Source organism: Trichoplusia ni, chromosome 8 (genome assembly GCF_003590095.1).
Source record: "Trichoplusia ni isolate ovarian cell line Hi5 chromosome 8, tn1, whole genome shotgun sequence".
Classification (NCBI taxonomy): Eukaryota; Metazoa; Arthropoda; class Insecta; order Lepidoptera; family Noctuidae; genus Trichoplusia; species Trichoplusia ni.
Genome location: NC_039485.1, coordinates 1528332 through 1554309, shown reverse-complemented (window position 1 = coordinate 1554309; position 25978 = coordinate 1528332). Strand labels below are relative to the sequence as shown.

The 25978-nt window shown below is 34.2% G+C and overlaps 1 protein-coding gene across 1 annotated transcript in view; it reads left to right on the top strand.

Moving 5' to 3' along the window:
• Positions 1-6035: 6035 nt before the first annotated feature.
• Positions 6036-25978, top strand: part of LOC113497030 — a 92537-nt gene continuing 72594 nt past the window's right edge. Inside the window, exon 1 of the mRNA XM_026876466.1 lies at positions 6036-6384. Coding sequence (XP_026732267.1) covers positions 6330-6384 — 55 coding nt within the window. The 5' untranslated portion in view covers positions 6036-6329. The remainder of the gene's footprint in view (positions 6385-25978) is intronic.

The window sequence follows — 25978 nt, the reverse complement described above, 5'->3', positions numbered from 1 at the left end:
TTGGGACCCACGATTGAACGTGCCTTCCGAAACACGGAGGAACTGGTTATGACAAATATGGTCACCCATCTACGGATCAACCTCGTCAAGCGTAACCTGTGATCGATTCACTTGTGCGTTATATATCTGGGGTCTATCGGCACTTGTAGGCGTTACATTTTTGCATCGGATGTGGTCCCAGTAAGAGGTGGAGAGGCCGACGCACACTATACGTTAGCTTCCAAACCGCAAACGGTGCCTTTTGCGTTTACCGACGGTGCCCCGCAGTCTATGCACAGACCAGATGGACAAGATGATTCCCGGATGATCGGAGTGACTAATACTAAGTCTTACAGAAATATTTTAGCGGAGTGGAAGACAAATACTGATCTACCACGCCGCTGTTTCATCAAAAAGAGTTAGACTAAAGCTTAATTGAGAACTTTTGAATCGGTTTCAATACTTTCTAGACCATTTCTTAAAATGGTCCGGAAACCAAGCCATGTCAACCAAGTAGAAATACTTGGTTGACATGGCAACCGACTCTATGAGTACAAGTTGTACGTGACACCATTATAAGTTGAACTCTTATCAATAAGCCACCGGCTTTTGTGTTTCTCATAAGGGGACCTGCGACACAAATATTTTACTTTTAATATGTCGTATATCAATTTTATGGGGCCTGCTATTTGCGGTTCTAAGACCGAGGGGATATTTGAACCCCTGTGGTTAAAGTGTGATAGACAGACCGCATTAACGATACAGCACATGTTCTTAGTTGAAATTGCTTTTAGACGTGATCAAATTAATTAGTAATTCAATTCGAAATCATACGTTCATCAAAGATGTTTCTTAATTTCATTAAGATGGATTGATCACAAATTGATTAAAGCGTTTGCGAAAAATAAGTTTTTTTCATTGGTTCCATTCAAACACATTACCTGCTAAAGCCACTTCCTATGCTTTGGTAGGCCCCTATTCACTTCGATTTTTAGCCACATGTGCCAAGCAAACCTCACATTATCGTCACACCATCTTCGCCGTTTTGTCCAGTGGTAGAGATGGTCCAATTTAATTATAAGTTCAGCGGAAGATTACCAGAGTCCCCAAATTACTTCTATGACAAGTAATTTAATAGCACGGTACCATAATCTATCACTGATGACAAGGCCTAAAATAATAACTAATCAGTGTAAATGATTATTGGTTAGAAGTCAAAGTGTTTCAATCAATCAACTACATATGTCTTTAACAGTCGGTACGGAGAATTTACGAAAATTTATAGGTCTTCGTACTGCGGAAACTATCTATAGAAGAAATTTCCGCAAAAACTAATGTTTAAAATTATTTTAGGAGGAATAAATATAAAATAATTAATCTTTATTATTACCAAGAAGATCACAAATGTTATTAGGATCACGGAATGGAAAAGTAGGAACGCTTTTTAGTCTCATGTAGCCACATCTTCTCAAACGAATTTGCATAATACAGTGTAATTATCACATACCTTTATCACAAAGCAAGTGACAAAGGCAAACAAGGAAACCAGGTCTTTTTTGGATGGTTTTTTAAACTTCATCAACAGCCTTAACAACGGTTACAACATTAAGACCAGGTACACACATCAAACATGCAAAAAGACGACGATCACAAAATATAGATAAAATTCCCTAAACTTTTTGCTCGGTCAATGTTTTAGCACAAATATATTGTTCCTTAACATTAGCTTATCAGCGTCAGAGCTGGCATTTAGATTATCCCCGCTGTTTGTTTGCCCAGAACATTACGAAATCACACAGGAAGCGTGAGTTCCGAAACTGCCGATAAAACATTATACTTCAGTAAGTTTTGTAGTTATATACTATGCATAATATAATAAAGGTCATGAGTGAAAACTCACCCTTAAATATCGTGTCGTCTTTATCGTTATCAAGTGGAATGATGAGACAAATATATATGTATCTGAAGAACATTGCTTTATAGTTTTGTTTCTTGAAACAACCGTAAGTCTGCTGACCTCTTATTTGATATCTATATATGGAGATGACAGGTCATAGTCACGTGACTTATCGAAACTAAGTTAATGTCATATCCATACGTTTAGAAGTTAATTATTGACGTTGTCAGAAATGTAATTTGGCAAATATAACTTTCATGGAAATGTATTTTATTTACAGTTTTTGATGCCAGTCACTGAAGTTTTAAAAATAATGCTATCGAAAAAGGAATACTTTTGGAAGCGTCATATTTATATGCAGAACAGTTTTATAAAATGAAAACTTTATTTGAATTGCATAGGTTTTATCTATATCTATACTCTATACTAATATATAAAGCTGAAGAATTTGTTTGTTTGTTTGTTTGAACGCGCTAATCTCAGGAACTACTGGTCCAAATTGAAAAAATATTTTTGTGTTGAATAGACCATTCATCGAGGAAGGCTTTAGGCTAAAAACCATCACGCTGCGACTAATAGAAGCGAAGATACAATGGAAAATATGAAAAAATCAGGGTAGGCATAAATCATAACTTACACCTTCTACCCACGGGGACGAAGTCGCTGGCAACAGCTAGTTTCATATAAGACGCTTATGGCTAGTGTCAGTTGTATAGAATTGTTTTGAAAAGAGGTTTATTACATCCAGCCGTATAATGGTAATAAAGAAAAAAATCGCATCACGACACATATCAAACAGATATACGTAATATTTATAAAGATTTATTCAAATTCTAAATGGAAAAACAAAACAAGAGCACAAAGTAATTGCGTGTGTCATTAACTAATCGCTTCAGACAACAACATATATATTGTTAAAAACTGTTTACCGTGACAACTGAAACACATTTAAATTTCCCAGAAAAAGCGGGACAGGAAAAAACAACTGTCAAAACAAACATTAAAGCTTTTGTTGTTCCGTGTTCGCCTATTGGTAAGCCTGAATGACGAGTGACCGAGGATTGCAGGTTGTAAATGTATAATAAAATAATTATTATATAATGTAATGAAACCTATCCAAATGTTCAGAGCATTTTGCCAACTAACTTGTCGGTTTTCAGTCTAACCAGATTTAGGTAAGTACCAGTGTTTTACAAGTAGCGACTACACGATAGCCGTTAGTTGGACCGGTTGTTAGACTTTCTAGCTTCTGACTATCAGTAACGACTGTCAAAGATGTATGAATAACAGCCGGGACCCACGATTTAACGTGCCTCCCGAAACACGGAGGAACTCGATATGACAAAGGTCACCTATCTACGGACCAACCGCGTCAAGCGTAGCTTAAACTGTGATCAATCCACTTAGGCAGTTAGAGCTTAGCCACGAACTCCTCAGAAATTTTCAGCGCAAGTGCCAAAAAATAATACAGTATAGTTTACAGTGTATTCAGAACATAGCCTCTTGAGGTCAAATAAACAGGATTTACATTTTAAAACGAATAATGGCTGGAATTTGGTTTCTGAAATCCAACCCCAAAATAGCCTAAACAATGGCTACATATTTATAAAATCTGAATAGGTTAAAAAACTTCTTTTTTTAGCCAAAGTAAAGATCGATTTCATCATTGTGGGATAGTTACGGCGCAAGACTACCTAATATTAAAATAGTTACTAGGTAATAAATGAAGGTCACGGTATACTATGACCTTTGGTATTCAATTTTCAGGCAGGATCACATGGTAACTGCTTATTTGAGGATATTAACTTGGCATCCAGCCTACGTTTTGTAAGTATAATAGCACACATACATTGATAGAAGACATGTGACAAGATATCTTTTTTGCCTTATACTGTATTCGGTTACTGTATAATGAAACAATGGGCAATTAGATGGAGTTCCTAAGAGGAAATATTGTAAAATGATGTGTATGAAACAGGTCGAGTGCGAGTCTGATTTGCGTCAAAATAGAAAGAAAAATATTAATTAATAAAATGGCCGCTTATCAAATGTATGACCGTACCAACCGTTGATTTACCTTTTTTTTATTTTAGCATTTCTTATAATACTAACAGAAATACAGAATCTGTGAAAATTTCAACTCTTTAGCTATCACGGATCATAAGAATGCTAGACAGCCTGGTAAAATACAGACTAACAGATTGCAGACCTTGAGGTGTAGCTTTCCCTTTTCACACTTGGGTACGGAATCGTACAAACAATTTCTTCAAACTTGGCCCAACATTTACTAGAGCAAAACTAGAGATAAACAATTAAATTTTTTTTTCAGCGGTCTCTACTTTTTTAATTAGTAAATAATTAAATATCACGTCACTCCTTCTACTACACCTCCTAAACCTACTAATAAAACAAGATTAACATTCACCACAAATATTCGTATTACCCCTTAAACGAAACATGAACAAGAATTAGTTGTTACGATCTGTCGTCGAGATTCCATTATATTCGCAGTAAATATCTAGAACAACCTCTCGGTACGTATTATTAAACTGTGCATTTCCTCCAAGTTGTTTCTTACGTGTATACCTTAATATACTTAGTTTTCTCATTTAATCTGCTGTAGAACGCGTGAGGACTCTTTACAACCGGCAATATACCAGCTTGAACTTCAACAACAAAATCTGCAGTTTAATAAGAAAACAAACGTTATCTTGTCTACTCAGTGTAATTCTTGGTAAAAGGTGGAGGTTGTTTACAAGATACTTGCATAGAATGTTTTGTAGAACATGGTAGATAATAAATTGTATTTATGTGAACGTGCATTAAGTTTATTTGTAACACTTAAACTAAATTTCTGAATTGACTAGTGTGGGCATTAAAATCCTTAGCTGATCAAACTGTTGACTGAAACAAGCCTGTAGACGGGATTTTAAGAAAGAATATACATAGGTAATTGCCTCTCCATAACGTAAATGCAAACGCGCCAAAAAGCTAGTATCAAATATTCCTTAAGACCAAGAAGTTTTAACTACAGTATCTAAGAACATTATTTTATTTGACTTCAGTAATTTAATCAGCGGATAGTGCATTCTGACTTCGGGATCATAATCTATAAAACTTTGAAAATGAATCGTACCTAGTTTATACTTGCTGTTTTATTACCTTGATCTACACTGCAATATGAACTTCATATTGTTATGAAACCGGTGCTTGAACAATGGCTAGTACATAAACTTCTGTGGTCAAGAGCTTGCCCTTACTATGTATGTTAGAATTATGTTCAACTAGCTGTTGCCCGCGACGTGGTTAGAATTTTTCCCGTTTTTTTCACATTTTCCATTGTCTCTTCGCTCCTATTAGTCGCAACGTGATGTTATATAGCCTATAGCCTTCCTTGATAAATGTTCTATCCAACACAAAAATAATTTTTCAATCCGAATAAGTAGTTCCTGAGTGTTTGAGTAGTTCAAACAAACAAACTCTTCAGCTTTATATATTAGTATAGATATACAGGTTTCAATGTAAGTACGTACCAATATGTATACTTCAGAAGTGTATGACGAACTCTTTTAGTTATTATGACATAAATATTTGGTTAGCGATGAAGAAGATACCTACAGTGATTTAAGCAAATACTGTTTTTTTACAGTCAAATGACATTTTTTATTAGGTACACAAATAAAATATATTGACATTTAGAATTAGCGACCAACTTCTTGTGGCACATGATGATCGAAGACAAATCCAAGCTTTTATTAAGATGTCTTTACTTAGTTTGCAAATACGGGCAAATATTATTATTTAAAATCTTAAAAGAATATTAATTATATTCCCATAAAGCAACGTTTTTTAAACTAATAAGTATTAAAAACATTCATACATTATCCTATCACTAACACTCCAATCACAAAATTCACAGATCATTACGTTCTCCAAAATTATTGAAACAGAAAACACTAAAACAGCATCCGTACACTCGTAATTTTGGCATAATTGACTAACAAATCATTAAATCGAACCCGAAACGGCAGAGCACAAACAACACGAAATGAGGATTCGTGATACGTAAGGCATAACTGGCATTTGGATAGACAATTGTCATTTAAATCCACCCAAATGAATCGTTTTGGGTACGACTCTACACCGTGGTGTCATAAAACCATAGTAGAGAAGAATCATAGAGCAAACGAAATCACGCTAAACAGTATAACCAAAGCGCGAATTCTAATTTTGTTAGCATGTGGCGCGCTGAAATCTGATGTTCTCGGCAGGTGGCGATCCCAACTTTCAGTACTCAACTAGCCCTGGGGGAGAGTAGACGTCGTTCGCGCGCTTTTGCCGCCTAATTCGAAATTCGAACGGTTGATATCGTCAGTAAAATGTTTATTTAACAGTCTCTTAGTTGACAGTTCGAATATAAAAAAATAGTGCAGTGTTTTTTTAAAGTGACAAAATGTTGGGACAAGGAGTTGTTAAGTTTTTATGTTTACTAGTGACGTTTTTCGGGGGTGAGTTACTAATTTATGTGATTTAAAAAATGTAATTTCCTTAAATTATAAAACGGTAATTTGTTATCATTAATTTCATTGTGCGAAACGGAGTATAAAGTTACGTCGACGTCGCTTTTATTAATGAATTTCCCGAAGCTAATGAAATGAATTGACGATCAATTTTGTTTCCGATAATAGAGTGACAGCGAGAGCGAAACATTTTTTCCTAATAAGTCCCTTAAATTGGAAGAAAACGATTTTATTTTCGTCAATTACCGTCACCGGTGTATTATGTTAATACAGCTATATTGGTTTGGAGCGAGGTGCAATTATTATTTTTAAAATAGCTTCGTTTACTTTATCTCGTCAATCGTGAAATGGTACTTCGATTATTAATAAAATATATGAGTTATTGTATTAGAATACTATTTACTGGATTTGTAGTTCTGGTTTAATTCAATCCTACTTAACAAGAAGTTATTTATTTGATAACATAGGTGGTCAAAAAATTTATATATATATTTTTTGTGATTGAGGTCATCATCAATGAAAAATTTCAATTTTAAACATTGATCGATTAAATAAAACACTAGATTTTCAGCTAAATTGCATATTTAACAGAAGAAATTACTGAAATATACGACGTTCACATGTACTGTACATTGGTACCTACGACTTAGATTCTAACATGGGCGCCATCATCCTTTGAGCTCTATTTTGATACATTTGATTGATTGGTCAAAATAAGCAACACTATTTAATAGATTTCTGCTGCATCATACATTTCTGTCCAAAAATCGTTATCAGTTTAAGCGGGTGGACAGACCATCGTAAAATAACGTGATGAAAAATTTTAGGTATAACATTTTAGTACATTTAATTAATTTATTTTTAATTTTAGAGAGTATTTAAGCCTATTTTATTAGTAATAGCGTTCGTAACAGAGGCTTTTTGCTCAATAGACAGATAGCTGTATTGACCCTACAATCCCACAACAAAATTTCCGGGTATAGAAATTCCCTTTATGTGAGACTGGTTCTATTGAATGAAGGGACTTAATTGACTGTCAAAGATCAATGCATGACAGGTTGCGATTAATGGCTTAACACGATAAATGTACGCGTAATAATCGGTGTGTTATTGAACGGTCATTTATATTTATGGAAGACTCGTAGCGAGAGTGGGCTCTAATACAAAAGAGGAAGATTTATTTATTTTATATTATTACACTAAAAATGTATCATAGCGGGCTTAATAGCTGAGGCATTCTCTACCAGTCAACCAAAGGCTGCTGCAGAGATATCAGGAATAGGAAATATCTGGCAAATTGAGGTGGTTTTTATGAGATATATTTTTAGTGCCACTGGCGCTTTTTGAGGCATGCGTGCTACTTTGACAAACTTGCCAGATTGATCTGGATTTTTCTTCCAGAGACCTGTCCTAAAAAATACTGATCTATAAAAAAATCCTTTTTGTTGATTGGGTCAATTGCTTAATAAATTGTGTCGTCGTATCTATTGTTTAGTTTTTCATAATGTATCATGAGTCTAGTAGTACCACAATACCACATCTTAAAGTAATTTCTACATTTTGGAAGCGGAACAGCGCACGACATAGCGTAGAGCAGCCTCTCTCTTCAACATCTGCAACAGACTTACTTTTGACGGAGTAGCATTCTTTAATCTAATACTACCTTGTTTTCCCGTTTGTGGATACCTCGTCGCCACGGTTACATACGTTACGAGAGACAAGTGAAACAATTGACGGTTATAAGCACAATGATTAATTAACACCTTTAGTGCGGGGACGCAGCCCACGCACACTTGCATACACATGATGGATAAATACACAACATAATATGCTATGAGGTAGTAACAAGTATTTGACTGTATCTTACACAACTGTTAAGATCAGCTCACGAAGACTTGGGCAAATGTAACAAATAATGATTTAGAGCATCTTGTTGGGTATTTGTTCCTGAAAAACCTTCAATACATCAGTCCTGTATCTAGGCCGAGTGTACACAATTGTCTGCCTGCCGATTATTTATAGTACAGTGCAGTGCGGTATCGCGATATCGCCAAAATACTTGAAAACTTTTCCAAATAGTTTGTGAAGTATCTTACGTATTGCCAAAGTACTTAAATTATATCCAAACTTATATTTTCGTTTAAGTGGGCAAATATTACCTCATTTTTTTTGTAATTGTAACTTCTTTACGGAAAGGTTGCGTGGTTTTATTTAATTATATTGGTATGTTTATTGTACATGAAAATAGAATTCGAAAAAATTAAAAATAGCAAGAGTACTTAACTTTATTGTTGTTACTTTTGCTATCACAAATCTGTTTTTTTTTAAACGAGATGTACCTAAGTATTTTCTCTTTCTTTGGATTTCGAATCTAAATACCTTGTTAAGGCTCCGCTATCTGTCTCTCTATGCGTTCGTATGTCATCAGCGTGTGTCTCATGAACCTAGATATTGAGAGTTTCAATTTTCACGGATTATATATTCCTGATCTCGCTACAATAATAAATCAAAATCGAGCTTAAAACAACCTGGTGCGTGATATATTTGTGTGGCAACAATTTTTCACTTAAATGTTTTTGTTTGAGCTATCTGTACATAAAGAAATATTTAATATATTTTTTTGTTATTTAAAAGACTGTTAAAAATAATTTTAAGAAATAAAGCAGAATATGCTAGGAATATTTTCTTTGCCTTCATATTCGTATTACTACAATTCATACAAAAACAAATATTCATGAATTATGTACAAACGACTCTCAATAAATAAAATGAAATACTCAATAAATAAATCCATTAATTTATATTTATTTTATCAGATGTTGTGTATACATGAACAGTAAAAACGAATAAAACAGTCGCCTGGACAATAAAATAGTCGTTATTACTTTTAAAACGATTTTTTACGTTTTTTACATTTATTTTTATAAGTTACAGCTCATATTTAGGCCTTATAGTAACGAAGGCAATAGAAACAATAAAATTAATAACTTTATTATGATAAAATTGGTAACGTTTTTAAAATGAGTCCCATTTTAATTATGTTTTAATATCGATATCGGCTTATTTAAAGAGGATTATGTTCAAAATGAATGTGAAAGAATAATTTCGACGTGTAACTGACACAATATTATGTCCTGCCGTATATTCATATTTTTGTGCAAACTTTTGTTTTATACGATCTGCGAATAACCCAATCTATCCAAATGTGAGTGAATTTTAGCATTAGCATTTACTTCTAAACAAACAATTTAGTGATCGAAATTTAATGTCTAATATTATCCCACAAATATTCGCTTAAATCCGAAAATATGTGAGAGCGTATCTCTTCACGCCCAAAGATTTGAATTCGGTATCTTCATCATCTCTAAATATAGCTTTATTCTCATATTATGGAACAAGCAATTTGAACTCAATTAATTGGTTTAAACAAAATTGGACTTCAATTATGTTATAAAGGCGTAAAATTTTGTCGTCAAGGAATTAAAAACAGAATTGTTAGAAATGATGCAGTGGTTAAAAAAATGTGGCTCAGTTAGCAACATAATATGTATATAAATTTTAAAAATGAATCCCTATTTCCCATGGTCACGGCATCACGCGTGAACGGCTGGACCGATTTCGATATCGCTTTTTTTGAGATTTGTTATTGTGAAGAGACGGTTCTTATACATGATGATAAATTGAAAATTTGTGCAGAAAATCAGCAAAGTGTAATCCTGACTTTTGTTGACTCCCCAAAATAATATAAAGATACCGGGAACGGGCCCTACGTATTCACGCAGGACAAACCGCGGTGCACAGCTAGTTCAAAATAAATGTTCTCCGCACTTCACATTATCTGAGAACCTGTTTAAAGTACTTGTAATATGACTCTTATAGTCACCAGACCGTTATACGTTCAGCAGACCAAGTAGAAGCTTTTGTTAGAAAATTACTCGACGAAAAAAACATTGAAGTTGAAACCAGGCAACGCCTGCTGCTTCCATGTCGAAATAAAGAGAATGAGGTTTTAAAACACGTCATCTTTTTTCTTAATTACAGAATTTAAATTTGCATTATGAATCTGAAATTAAAATAGGTTTTCATATTGCGATAAAAGTAAAACAAAAAAGTCATGTTCTTGAATATTCTGTAAAGTAATTCAAACCATTGTCTTTACTCTTGATCTGTGTGTGGACAAATATTGGAAGTTATCAATCAACAAAAGAAAAACGCATAAACTATATTTTTACCCTGTAAACAAGCTACAGTAATCCAAGTGTTAACGCCATTAAACCTCTCCGATGTATTGAAATGTCATGTCCGAATTATGTCAATGCCTGAAAAGGAATGTCATTTCTAAAACAATAATTAAGAAGATACTACTTGTTTTTAGGGTTCTGTACCTAAAAGGCAAAGACGGAATTTTATTACTGAGGCATTACTGTATGTTCATCCGTCACATCTGTTATCACTATAACAACCAATAGGTACTAAAACTACAGATGAGATGTTCGTTAACTGGCAAAAATTTTATTCGTTTACTAGCCGACTTGTATTTTTTTGCCTCTTTGTAAGGAATCCTCAAGTGTCGCAAGTCCGACACGCACTTGACCGTGTTTTTCATTTTAATGTTATGTAATGTGACATCTTTTAGGCCTTATACTTAATTTAAAGCCTTATTTAGGACAAAAGTGTTTGAGATTGATATCTGGAGTTCCTTGCAAACTCAAAAATTTACTACGCATTAAATCTTATAGTGCGTGTTTCATTATATTTTGTTCTCGACTATTTAAACCAAGTCTCAAATTACAACAATAAAGAAAAGTATGCTTCTACGAATTTTCTGTTCCCGTCGGTCTACTTCACGAGTCGTTTTAGAACCTGTTATTAGTAGCTTTTCTAAGAAAATCAACCGGTTAGGTGATATCAGAAAACTTTATTAAGTCGAAAATTGTTGGCTGTGAATATGAAACTCTTATCCAAAAGATGTTAGGTAGAGTTCGTAGAGTTGCTTGTAGAGATCGATTTATACAAGTTTTTGACTGTTTAGTTTGTACAAAAACAGTGTTGATCATACTCGAGACTTACATCTTTAGACTTACAAGCAAGCATTATCTGTTGACACTAACGATTGTCAAAATCTCACTAGACCAGGGGGTTCGTTTGTGAGTTTAGTATGAAACAAATGATCACAACTTTTAAAAAGCAGTTTTGTTAAACGCCATAAGGATAATCACGTATATAAAGTTCACTTAATGTGCTTTAGAAATGTCTCTTGAAACCTGGTTCTTAGCTGAGGGAAATATAAATAATAAAACATATGTTCAACGTCCACACCATTTGAAATTTAAAAAAGATTTTATAAAAATAGACACGAACAAAAAAGGTATTGTTTCAGTCAATATACTCAATAGTTGCACGCCTAACCACAACAGTTTAATTACCAAAGTGCTCTGCAAAGCCGAATTAATACCTAAGCCCCTCCACACTGAAACAATTGAAGGTTCCTTAGTTTACAATCGCTGCAGGTACATTGAAATGTATTATGTCCACAACCTGGCCTAATGCTGAGAACCTGCATAATTCCATTACGAGGTCTCGCTTGGAAACGGGAACAGCGTGTTAGACAAGCTTTGTAGTGATGCACTAAATTATATACATTGCAATATACAATGTATATTGTTGCCAAATGTTCATAAATGAGACGATATGTGGGTTTAAACGACCGCATGTCAGAGACGTTTGATATTAACATTGCTTTTGTTTTTGAAGTAGTTCATATTTGGTAAGGATTTGAAATGTTGTCAGATGTGTTACATAATATATTATAATTTTAGTTGAGAGATTTGACATAATTAGGTACTTAAAATTATAACTTTAAGAATTCATTAATTTAAGTGTATATTTTATTAAATGGAAAAGGAGGTTCTCGATTGTTTATTCTTCTATTTACTTTTAGTCATCAGTGTCGCTTTTCGACATTATTATTATGTTTTACTGAGTGTGTTTCAATTCATATGATAAGTGTACATTTTTGTGATAAATAAATACTAAATAATCATCAGCCCCTTCTAGGCAGTCTATAGGCTGGTGTATGAAGGATTGCAACGCATTGCCATACACCGACACAAAAACGCGGATGACGTAGCACGGCGGTTCAGGTTTAGTCAGTAAAAGTCTGACACTACCCATTTCCTCCCCCGAGGGAGTGGGTGTCCATGAGGATTCCCCCGCCTAAACCATAAAAAAAGGCAGTCTATAGCTGTAAAAGCTTCAAAGAAGGCTATTTCTCAAACCAAGTAAAGAGAATATGGTTTGGAATGTTTTTTCTTTTCTATTATTTTCTAAAATAATCAGGTGCAAGCGAACTCTCAAGTTTTATGTAGAGTGCTCGTAATTTTTTACACCGTGTCGTGTTTCGAAATAGTTTCAGGAGTAAATGTCTGTTCCTTTGCGTAATTACGAGTCTCCTTTTATGAAGGTAAATGGTCATCACCTTTTACGGGGCATTTTAATACAAAAGGAATGCAAATGGAAAAGGTACGGTTTGCTATAGGGGTGGTATATACTTAACTTTTATAGATTTGTTTAGGACTATGTATGGGGTATTCTCGGTGTGTTTGTGTATGTTTTTTCATGTAAAATGTGCAACTTCTTTTTTTTGCGGAAATGCTCTTCAGGCTTTGTAGTTTAGTATTTTTTTTTAATGTGTAAACCACTTTTTTAAAGTAGCTACGACTTAAAACATAAGTGATAAGGCGTTATTAATTATTTTATCAAAGCCTGTGATAAAATAATTTCTGTTAAGTTTTTGGCATCTTGGGAATTGAAATCAAATTAACAAATAGAAAATATTTTCACATAAAAAATACATAAATATAATACTAAACTTAGAAAGTCTACTTTAGAGATACTCGTATTAACAGTAAATACTAGTCTACTATAGTTTCATTAAACATCATTAAAACGAAGAGTTTATTTGTTCGTATTATTAAAATCCTCCAGAAGGTTCTCTACTCTACACTCATAAAAGACTTTATAGAAAGTTTCCAAGCCAAGCCGTTTCGAACAGAAATGCCTTTTAACTAACAAAACAATGAACCTTTACCAAAACACTCGTTATATAAGGTAAATTCTATTAAAGTTCTTCGTAGTTAATAGACGTTATTTTTAATCAACCGTGTTTGCCTGGTTTCCTGTTAATATTCAAACTTACCGAAAAGGGTCGAGCAAGGTCGACGAAAAAATAACACTCAACTTTCGTTTACCAGTTTTTGCTAGTTTGAGTAATTACATTAAAATTTGGTCCCTGAAATTGAATAGGCTTGGCCGAGTATTCCCACACACTATAATTATTATGATTTTTTGTTTAATCTGTTATAATGTTTTATGTGGAGTGTTAGGAAAAAATAAAAATCTGTGAGCTAAACTGACTATAGATTTAAATCCCGATTATAACAATCAAGCAATCAATCAGTTGAACTTACCGTTGTCCATCACTGGACATGGAGTCCTTCAATTCACCACAATATTCCTCTATCTTCCCCTTTTACACATCCCAATTTAAACCCACTTGTCCTGAAAGAAAAACAACAGCGCGGAATACAATACTACACGGGACTAAAACTTAATACGACAACAAAGTTTAGAATCAATATATCATGAGAGTCGTGGAGTTAAAATGTCAGCTATCCTATGAGATATGAGAAGAGCCTTTGAGAGATGTAATACGGTTGTCCATCGTGAACTTTTCGCTTCATCTCATATTCACTGGAGATAATAATTCTAGCAAACATATAGTTTTTTTAAATAATATTCCACAACCTTCACACATCGCCATCTAGTCTCAAAATAAGCAGAGCTTGTATTATGAGTACTAGACAACTGATAAACATACTTATATATTTCTAAAAACATACATAATATAGATAAATTTCACCCAGACACTGAAAAAATTATCGTGCTCATCACATAGACATTTTTCCTGGGTGGGAATCGAACTCACGACCTCCGGTATAGCAGTCAGGGTCACTAACCACTAGACCAACAACAGATATGGAAGTATTGCAATTTGTGAGAATGCCTAATTATTATTTTATAATCCCAGCCTATATATGTCCATGCCACTGGGCACGTGCCTCTTTCCATATAGAGAAGGGTTGAGCATTGATCACTAGCTAGCTCACTGCTGGTTGGCGATTTCAGATTATAATATTTGGAATCAAGGTTTCTTCACGATGTTTACCTTCACCGTTTATTAGTGGCTGTATGTTACCGATATAACAATAAAATATTAAAGTCGAGATTAAGTGACGTTTGGTACAGTCATAAATTGGATGGGTTTACTTTTTTATGACGAATTGGTTTTTCGAAAGTCTAGTTCTTGTGTTCCGAAAACTCTTAGTGTCCCTAGTTCCACAGTGTCGCAAGTTCAACTCACTCTTAACCGGAGTCTATTTTTCCTTGTTGACACATACTATCATACTGGAGGGTTTTCTCCGCGTTCATTTAAAAAACGCTTAGATAGTAAAAATCGGTACATACCAAGTACCATATAATTTCGTAACATCGACGCATATGAGGAAATAAATGAATCAACACTACACAGAGTTTTTCTCACAATCCTTCCATCCGAGTAAAAAGTTTTTCCCCTCTGCGCAAAACCGATTGCGTAAGTGATTTTCTCGCAATTGTTTCATGCGTTATTTCCACAAAGTGCGGCTCCAATTCAGCTATTAAACGATCAATATCCAATCTGAACAACTATGAAATTAGACTCCAATCGTGTTGGAAAATCATTAGAATAATTATTCACAATACTGTTTTGTTCATCAGAGGTTTAACTTGATAAACTACTATGTCCACTGAATATTTATCGGTATTTTTAAACAAGTTTAAATGGCTTTGTCACTTAGCTACATGCACAATTCCATAGGTTAGAATAATTGATAGCATTATGGAAATGGAAATTCTATTTTGTTTGAGAATCATTTTTATCGAATGAAGCTAGCTAATATTATAAAGCTGAAGCTTTCTCGCTTGTTCACTTGGTCTAATCGGATAAAAAATGTTTTTTTTTTCTAAAACTTTTAGAAAATAATATAATAATGTCAGGCTACGCTAGGCTACGTCACAGGGCTCTTTCCATATAGGAAAGGCTTGAGCATAGATCCCGAGGTTTCAACATTATTAAACACAAAAACTAGCAGAATACACATTTTGGATAAAAAAAAATTATTCAACATTCTCTACAACGACGCTTTTCTTCACCGACTGTCAATGATGACTTAAAACAATTTAGAAGGGTACATTAAAAAAAAAATTGAAAATGTCACCTTGGTTCTTGAGAATCGAATAGAGCCGTAAGATGACCACGTTGTTTTTATCATTGAGAAACGAAAGAGCTACGGGATATTTACAATCACGCAATACGATCAGGGAGGGCTTATATATTTCAGCATATTGCTGTTCCAATTTAATTTTCCTTTTACATTTTTAACAGCCTGCTGTATTGAAGTGTCTTATTTAAGACGTTACGTAAGGCACGTATAAGCTTATGTTGATGAATACAAGAACACGTTTGCGAATAAATTACTGTAATGCCTTTCCTGAAATAGAAGCGAGAACCTATTTTTCCCTCGCAAAACGTAATTTTGATATATGTGACAACGCGAAACTTTTTTCTTAATAAGAAAGATGTTTTTATTTATCTTGATTTATTGGTTAAGGTATTGATGTATTATTGTTAGGAGTAAACGTAGTTTTCTGTTTGTGATAAGAATTATTGCTTACCTAAGGTGTATTGTGGAAATTTGAGATAATGTTGTGAGTTTCATTGAGTCTTAATCTTCGTGAATATGGGTTTGTTTGAGTTCCAAATATTCACAATATTTAGGGTTCATTTTCGTTTTTACTTACTTATGCAAAAATTATTAAAAAAATATTTGGTTTGATTCGAGTTTCAGATAACTGGATGTGCAAACAAGCTAAGAACCATACTGTGATCATTGATTTCATATGATCCTTAATATTAAAACAAGTAGAAATATACGTTTTTAATTTTATGACCCTTCCACACAAAAGACACAGTTCTCTTTACTCGATTCCAGATCGTTGCTTTCATATCTGCGCATAAAACCTTATTTCAAATACCTAATACTAGCATTAACTTTTTTCAAACTAAAACTTACAGATATCTGGCAGACCTTGATAGCTTACAGTAATAATGGTAAAGTCATCACTGCATCGGCAACTTTATTGTAGAACCCCGGATCCGGAATTGCTTTAATCGAAACTCAATTTAACGTGGCTAAAGAGGATTTGACTTTTCCAATTAGTGATCTGAGTGAAAACGCTTACAAAGTATTACCAATCCTCAGATACGTACCTACGCAAAATTTAGAACATTTCTCGTTTTTTGAATAGCGAAAAATTTTGTGTTGGTACATGGCAAAAAAGATATGACCTGCAAGTGACAGCCTTGTTCAAATGACGTAACACATGACATAACCACGTGATAGTTTTTACCTCCTTCCGTTTCTCAGAATATGCTTCACTAAAAATCCGAATAATAGGAGCCTGAGCACAATAAAGTCGAGATCGAAATATTGGCTTCAAAGACTGAAAGTATGCCAACTGTTCCACAAAGGAAAATACATCGAGAATCTCGGAATTTCCCATAAGCTTTACCCAAAATGCGAGTGGGGGACTTTTTTCTTCATAATCCGCAAAGTTTCTAAACAAGCCAGGACTGATTACCATCCTCCGCGAAATGGGTTAAGTGATATACGAAAGAGGGTGCCCATCTAATTACTAAGGGCACAGGATACCCTTAAAAGATTTATTTTAACAATGCGGGGCACTGACGGATACTTTTTGCAAGGTCCGTTCTCCGGGATTAAAAAACCCCTATTTAAGTCCTCTAGTATTTAACCCTTCATTTATGTAGCACTCCGTTCGAACATTTTGCTGAATAAAATTTTAATAATTATTTTGTACTCTACTGTAGTCTTAACTCTGTCAATAGTATATAGAAATCAGGGAAATAATACCTATCTCAGTCGACTTCAGAGAATTTGGACGTTCGACCCTGAAGTTCGTTAATTAGGTATTAAATGAGCCAACCGGACTTTTACCGGGGATCAAAAGTTTTTTTTTACATATTGAATGTGTTTACCTACGGGTAATTAAAGTTAAAACGGAACAAACAAAATGCGATTGGGTAATTGAATTATATGGATTAACCCTTAAAACCCTAATTATTTACTTCTTAACTCCTCGACCTAAAGTCGAAGCCGCTTTTAATTGGAAAACCCAGTTTTTTAGGAGGAAGTAAACTAAGGGCAACTCAGTGGCAGTGGGACGTAATTTTATGTAAGGAGTAACTCTTCGATAGACGGATTGAGATCAATTAAGTTTTTTTTTTATAAAATTAGGATCCAAACTGGGTAGCATAGACGCCTTTACTTGATTTGAACTAAAAGCTCTTTTATGCTAATTTTGTAATATCCAAGTCTCAAACGACTGTTCCTCTCATAATTTCCCACCAAATATTCTCTATTTAAGGAATCGGTATAGCCATAACCGTTGAGTGTGTTCCTTCATTTATGCAAGTGTGGAGACCAACCTAATCCCTGTAAGCCAGTGCCGCTAACCTAATTAGGCTTGTGAAAGCACGATTTCAGGTCGTGAGCCCAGACTTATCTGAGCCCGTTTTCCTTTATGGCGTAAGGAATATTCGGTATAATCCCGTTCCTAGATAATGCAGAAGTTTCAAAGATCGATCAATATTTAGTGTCACGAGTTTCGTTCAAGTTTAAGAAAAAATTTAAGGGGTTACATAAATATCTGATGAATTAAGAAAATATCCAAAATTTACCAACGAATTTCATTGCATCGTGGAATCAAAATGTGTACGTTTTTTTAATAATTTCCAAATCATATAAAATTAATAATAAAAAGCTCTTAAGCAATGTTTGACATCGTACGCAGTTGATTAAACATGTAAGATTCAATAAAGGTCGTAATAGAACCCAATGACGAAGAAATATCTTGTTTATTATATTCTGAAATATGAATTAATCTTAACAAAAATGTGCGTTTTCATTGGAGGCATCTGTGTTAAAGCTTTTTTGTTGCTTTGTGTATGAAGTTTGTAAAGAAAAGCAGAAGAATGGAATTGGAAAATATTCCTAATTAATTAATAGTTAATTGCGTCAATTAACTATTAATTAATGGTTTCAATTGCGTCGCTCTGATCATCGGCACTCATGGTTGAATGTAATGTGTGGGGTTATAGATAGTTTTTGAGTTGCGCTGACCGCTAAGTGCTGACACGACTCACAATTTATCTCTGATACGTCAGTATCAGAGCTAAACTGACAGCTGACTGTCAAGTCAGCATGCGGTCTTGGTTCTTGGTCTTGTAATATCAGATTAAGTTGATCTGATATTACACTAGCTTTGCCCAACAGTATTATTTTCTCGTCTCTTACTTATTCAACGGGAACTCTACATTTTTTTTATATATAAAATAATTATATTTATCTATACTTATATTTTGCAGAATTAAATGAATTAGTTTAAATACTAATAGTATTTTTGTTTAAAACTAGCGTAAAAAAAAAAACGAAATTAAACAATAACTAACTTTCACCTGAAATTTTAGTACGACTTTCCAAAAATAAAAGCTTTTCCGCGAAAATAGTTTTTATTACATTTCCGATATCTGGTTTTATTTGAAAACCATTACGAGTCTGAAATACAGAAATAATACAATTGTTTACTTTTAAATGCAGTTCACAATCCAGATATTTAGCAGCTTAATAGCATTTTTAGAATTGTGTTAAATTTTCAGTATTTTGGTTCAAACAGGAAAAATACAAAAAATAAAAATGTTAGTTTTTTTCCAGTTTAATTCGATAACGAGAAAAACATATTTCTGATGAATCCGATTGTTTTAGCCTTATCGTAATATAATGGGACCGTACATCAACAGAGTGCCTGACCCAATTCAATTAGCTAAGGTTACAGAGGGTTTGAAGTGTTTTCGGGACTTTTCATATTAATTTTTCCATATCTCTTATGTCAGCATACTTCAAACAGTGGCATTTTATGTAGATTTTCCACAGACAAATACAGAATTGATACATAATTTACATGAAAATATCGAAGTGTGCTGAATTATGCTAGCCTATTTTTTTTTATTATTAAAAACCCTAATGGTGTTATCATTTAAATTAAACACACTTTCTAACTGAGTGTAGAGTTTAGAGCCAGACGCGGAAGTCATTACATCAAACGAAGTGCATTGTCATTTAGGCATCAACAAGATAGTAGTCTTAAATCCTTTTTCCTCAGTTTATACATTTTAAGTACTAATGTTTACTACGTTTTTATAAAATATACATGAGTAGTACATTCATTGAGGTATTATCTGGGCAATTAATATAACAGACATGATTATAAAAGAGAAGACTAAGAGACCGGTTAATAAAATGCATGAAGGGAAAACTGCTCATATAACTCATTTAACCAGTTCATCCGGAAACTGCCACCAAAGTTAAAACAACAAATGACAAAGGTTGAGACCGCCTGACGTCATGTATACTGTATGGGGGCCATGACACTCCGAATGACATTTTAATAAATTTGAGGAAAGGCATATGCAGAGTCGGTCTGTTTTATGTAGCCAACATTTTATTTTGAACCAAATAGGTTTGTTGCGTATTTTTTTGCGGTTTCCATTATTAAAAATTGTATTTTATTCACACGCTATAAGGTCTGAATTGAGTTATTTCGTGTTGATTACGGTTTGGAATTATAACTAGCTGTATAAAGCGACAACTTTATAGGTAATTGGGGGTCGTTCAACTGCCGTAAAGGGTTTTAATGTGATCCTTGTACGTGATACTATCATCACGTAACTTAATTACAATTCATTTTTTTTTCTATATTATTTTCTCTTTGGGGGAGGCCTACGTTCAGCAGTGGACGGCGATAGGCTGAGATGATGATGATGATGATGATTTTCTCTTTGCCCGAAAACGAAAGACGTACGTTAATGTTATAATAAGTTATAATAATCTGTAAGGCTATGAGGAACATGTAACCGATATTTACGTTTTGGCTTACCCGTACAGTCATAAGCAAAAGCCCGTCCATCCTCTGTGACGGACGAGTGGGGTAACCACGGTTTTATATGGGAAAATCCGAATGGACGACGTGCATGCGCGAGGTGGCTAGTACCACGACTAAGCCTTTAGATAAATAGGTGTAGAGAGAGCTACACATCATCCGGGAATGTTTATTTCTAATTTTTTAGAGTATTTTTAATAAATCTAAACACAAATTGTTAAATCAGCACTATGTTCCCATTTTCGTATCGGCTTTGATAAAATGCATGGCATAAAAAAATATCCAAGAAAGCCAAGAATTAAAAAAAATGTTCGAAATGTTGTAATTCTAACATTATTTAACCGTCTAATAATATGTATCTAAATTAAGCGATGCTTTAAATTTGTCGAAAGTTGACAGGAAAAATATTGGACTCATTTCAGTATCAACAGTGGTGACACTGGATATGCGCTCCAAATATTCCCAAACATAGAGACAAGCAAACGTACACACATTAATTTAAATAGGGGTTCTAATATCAGCGGAATTTTCACCATTATGAAGGACATCAACCTCTTTGCACAACATTTTCCAACTTCGAACATGTAAAGATAGTTTATTTTACACCATTAGTGTCACCCAACCCTATTTATTCCCTTAATTAGAAAGGAGATATCACGGTGAGCCTGTTAAAAAGGTTCACCATTACAGGGTAATATATATCATCATTTTTGTATAAATGTCGAATTAAATGGGATAATGCATTTGCCTGTTCTCTGTCGTTACTGTTGGAAAAAGTGCAAAATGTAAATGTACTGTGGTAAACATTTTCATATCATGGAAATAAACTACTAATGTTATAAGTGTGAAAGTTTTTGAGGATATAATTCCCTGACAATACTATTAAACTGCATAATGGATTGTGGCTAAGAATAAAATATAGAGTAATTTTTATTTCAATTATAATTCTCGAGTATACCTTACAGCAAGAACAAACGGCCACGCGGTAAATGTCGTTTTAAATTATTTCTTAATTCAATTAGAAAATATTACAAAAAAATCTAATTATGCCATTTTTTGCTCACACAGAAAAGCTAAGAAACCTTTTTAATTATTAATACCATTTAAAATATTCATAAACTTTTTGGCAGTCTAAACCTGCTTCACAACAAAGTGTAAGAGAAAACACAAGTTTTTGGCAAATGTATACTTAAACATGCATGGAAGATGATGTACGGAAGACGAATATTCTTCAAAACTTTCCCGACACAAACAGGTTACACTCCAAATATGTTCCTGTTTCCTAGATCAGTTTCAAACAAAACAAAAAGTTTATTTGGTTCGAGAAAGAACTATGTTGTGGAATACGGTTCCAGTGACCCGATGGGAAAGAAGTCCAATATACGTATTACTAGGCATTCGTGTTTACTTTTTCTTAGAGTTGTGAGCAAATTGTTGATGTTCTTATCTAGATTTACTCTTTAGAAAACAATTTTAATTACAGTAGGCTTTAGGTTTTTGACAGTCGTCATGTTCGCCTAGTCAAGTTTAAATTGCGTTGCCCGACCTGTTTTGTTGAGCTATAGCGGTAGTGGCAAACGGACCATAGAAGATTGAATATTCGATTGAAATAGTAATGAAAAGGTTGTACCGACACCGTCGCGTCAGCCAGATTAAAAACGTGTTGTTTTTGACGGAAAAAGTGGAATGTTTACGAACGTAAATTTAGGCTTTCGTAGTTGAAGCAGTCAATTACTACTCAAACTATTTAGTTAACTACTATGTCCAGGTCTTCTGCAAACTGCATTAAAATATCTTCGCCTTCTTGTCACCAGCAAAGGTAGCCGGTATACTGAACTAAAGCTTAAGTGTCAAGTGCTTTTATCGATGAAACGTATAACCGTTGCATATATGCAAGTAGAGAAAAAAGGCAAAGAAAAAAAAAAGACGAGCGACAATTTCACAATGTTAGGATCAGGCTAAGTAAATAATAACTACCAGTCACGCAAAACAATTTCAAATATCAACAGTCAAACTCAACTCAAGTCAACAACCAAAACCTGCCGAGTGTGTACAAATTATGTTCTAAGCACGTACATTTCGTTGAAAGCAATTCAACGGAACAAATTGTATGTAGTCCTTCAACACGCACTCGACCGAAATTCGCACGAACAAATGTGGAGTTACGAATCCCTGTAATTAAGTAGGAGTAACTGACGCACTGATCCTTAAGTTTGGTATTCACGATAGCGCCGTTTGACGTGGTCGAAACCGATTCAGTCAAACGACTGAAGCGCCACAACAGCATCATGTAAAACCAAAGGTAAAAGGAACACCAAAAGATTTTAATATTTTTTTGCCTTAAAGACATTGTTTGTTTATGTAATTCTGTGGCGTCAGTTGAATATGGACATGGGGTTTGACCGTTCACGAGTTATATACGCGATGGCATGACGGGATGCATTGTTGATTAAAATTTCATTCACATTTTTGGTTTTGATTTTTCATCAAACCGTTTGGAGGTTTGGCATGATCTTGAATGCTCTTTCGTCGCTCGAATTTTACGAGCTTTTGCGAACTCGATAAACTGTTTATGTTGTTTTTAGATTAGTTTGGAATATTTTGGCGGACAGCGAATTTATCTTACAGTAATCTGGGTCTTGTGTGGAGTAAGGATCGTTTATGTAAATTTGTTGTGTGTCTCGTACTACTGTTGAAGGATTAGGTCGTGCGGGTGATGGTATACTTACTTGACGGATTGTTTCTAAGGCGTGTCTTGGTCAAAAGTGGTATGTTCCAAGTTAAGATTACTGGTAGCTTTCAAGTTTATAGAGACGCTTGATACGGTCGATCGATGGATGGGTTACCATATATGTCATTACCATTCTTCCGTGTTTGAAAAGGCACCATGAATTGTGGCTCCCGGCTTTTTTCCCGGCTTATTTATATATTTTTGGCAGTGGTTACAGGTACTTAGAAACTACGAAGTCTGACATACTCTCCTACTAAGGGGTATCGTTCGGCTCAACTTACTTGGTTGAGGAAGTCAGAAAAGCAGTCACTCATTGTACAATACAGGTACGGGTGCCGTAGCTACTACTTTATTCCCGAGGTTGGCAACACTTATAATGCCCTTGCATGTGGCTTATATGACCTCATGCGCAACTACGCCCTGATATCCTGGTATGTGTGAGAGAAAGGAGAGCAAGGAAAAAATTCAATAATGTTTTTTTTCTATTTAGCCTTTGTAGCCCAATATAATATGAAAGCAAATCTGGTCCCCAATTCCGCTGTTTACAATTGCCGATGAAATTCGGTACGGGGTGAAACACTATGAATGAATCCATCAATACTATGAATTCCCAATCATTGTGTCGGCAAAATGCTTAGGAGAATACGAATAGTGTCAAATTTAATCCAATTTCTCATTCATCGTAAATAGCAGAATCGGGGCTCTGACAATCTTCAATCAATGGTTTGTAGGTAACAGTACATATTAAATACCTTTGTACGTCATGATTAGCATGCACGACAAGGCTTTGTTTAGCAATAAGCCTGCCACTTCAAAAGCCAATCAAGTCGGCAATATATACCGATTGCCCTGCACAACTACGATTATATTTGATTTAATTAATTCTTGTTTGTATTTACAATATAATTTTGAGCGATATAAATGGAATAAAAATTGCGTTCTTTTTTTCGGTTTTGAAAATTGTTGTTGAGAGAAAGAAATATCAAAGGACTCCGTAAATTAAAGTAGATAATAATTAAATAAACATTATACCTGTATAAATAAAAATAGATTCTACACTTCACATAGAATTGACATTCGGTCAACTCAAATGAATACATTTCCTTGCGACAAAATAATTGTAATAAAAAAAAAGCATTGTTAATTCAAGATCGGATAATAGGTGGATCTTTTGGAATGACACAAAAAATAACTATATTGACAGATTATCCGTATCGCTCGCGTTTAAATAATATCGAAGGACTCGATAATAATTATAAAATGACGGTAAAAACATAGGTGGAAATAGTACATATTTTATTTTGTAGAGCAACTATTTCAATTAGAACTTCAATCTATGTATGTAATTAGAATAGGCATCTAAGATCATTTTCACCTTTTGTAGTTAACTGATACCAAAGTGCGATGCTTTAAACCCGCAAGATAGCGACAGGCACTTATAAAGCCCGCAATTTACTTTGAACGGAAATGTAAAATGTATTCTCTATGTATTTGTTAAGAGAGATGGTTTGTAATTTGTGGTCTGTGTGTGTAGACATAGAGTTCAATTACCTTCGTCGTTATTTACTCACTCCTTGCCTGGAGTCATGGTTTCAAGGTTGAATTATTTTTGATTAGATTTGTCGGGCCTTTGAGAATAGTCTGGTGTGGATAGTCGAAATGTAACATTTTTGAAAAAGATCTGTTTATATATCAACGTTTAAATAGATTTATCATCATCATCATATCAGGTTCAAAAGATATTTACAGTGAAACTTGAGGGAGTCAAAAGTGGCACTAAATGGTTCGTGTAATATTACACACGGTGCTGCTCGCCAACTTGAACTTGGCTCAATACACTACTGCTTGTCTATATACTTTAATAGTAATCAAAAAAGAATGTTGGTTCGAAATCACCAAAAGCACTTAGAAAGCGGTGGAGGGTAGGCGAAACTAGGTGTGGTCCAATGTAATCTGACCTTCAAAAAGTGCTACTTAGCAGCCTAATTTGACTAAATAACTTTTATCCATACGCACTGTATGAAACAAAGACGGCAATATTTTCTAGCTCCATCTCGACGTGCCAAGTTACATCAGCCGCACTGTTCTGTTGGACAATGGCCTTTACAGATCTCCACGACGATCTATCTTGCGCTATCCGTTTCCACCTTATGATGGACAGATTGATGGATTCCACAATTTTAGGTAATACTTGTTCTGGTTTATCAGTTTATTAGCTTTTCCCGATAAATATACTATTCTCGAAAACAAACGAAAACAAGCAATACAAAAAGAAATGAAAATTTCCCGACTTTAAAAACTTTAACACCACAACTTTTAAACGGCTTGATCGATTTTTATCAAACAATTCTAAAACACTTGCACATAATTTATCTTGAGTATAATAAACAAAATTTAAATCGCTCAATCCGTTTTGGAGCTATTATGATGGACCTCGATGGACGGCGTTATACCGAAATAGATAACGCTATGGTTTAGTTCATAAAGCTTGATAGATCATGGAACTGTTTTTTCCTATGAAAAATCAGCTTAGATCAAGAGACAATAATTTTGTTTTCATTTCCATCCTAATTATTAGCAATCCTCCTTATTGCCTGCTCAGAAATGAAGATAATGAGAAAGTATTACAGAGGTCATTACTTCAAAAAGATCTCATGAAATATATTTTCAAATAAACGTGAACTGCTAATAGCCTCATTTTCCTGTATTCTTTACGTGTCTCATTTATTATAT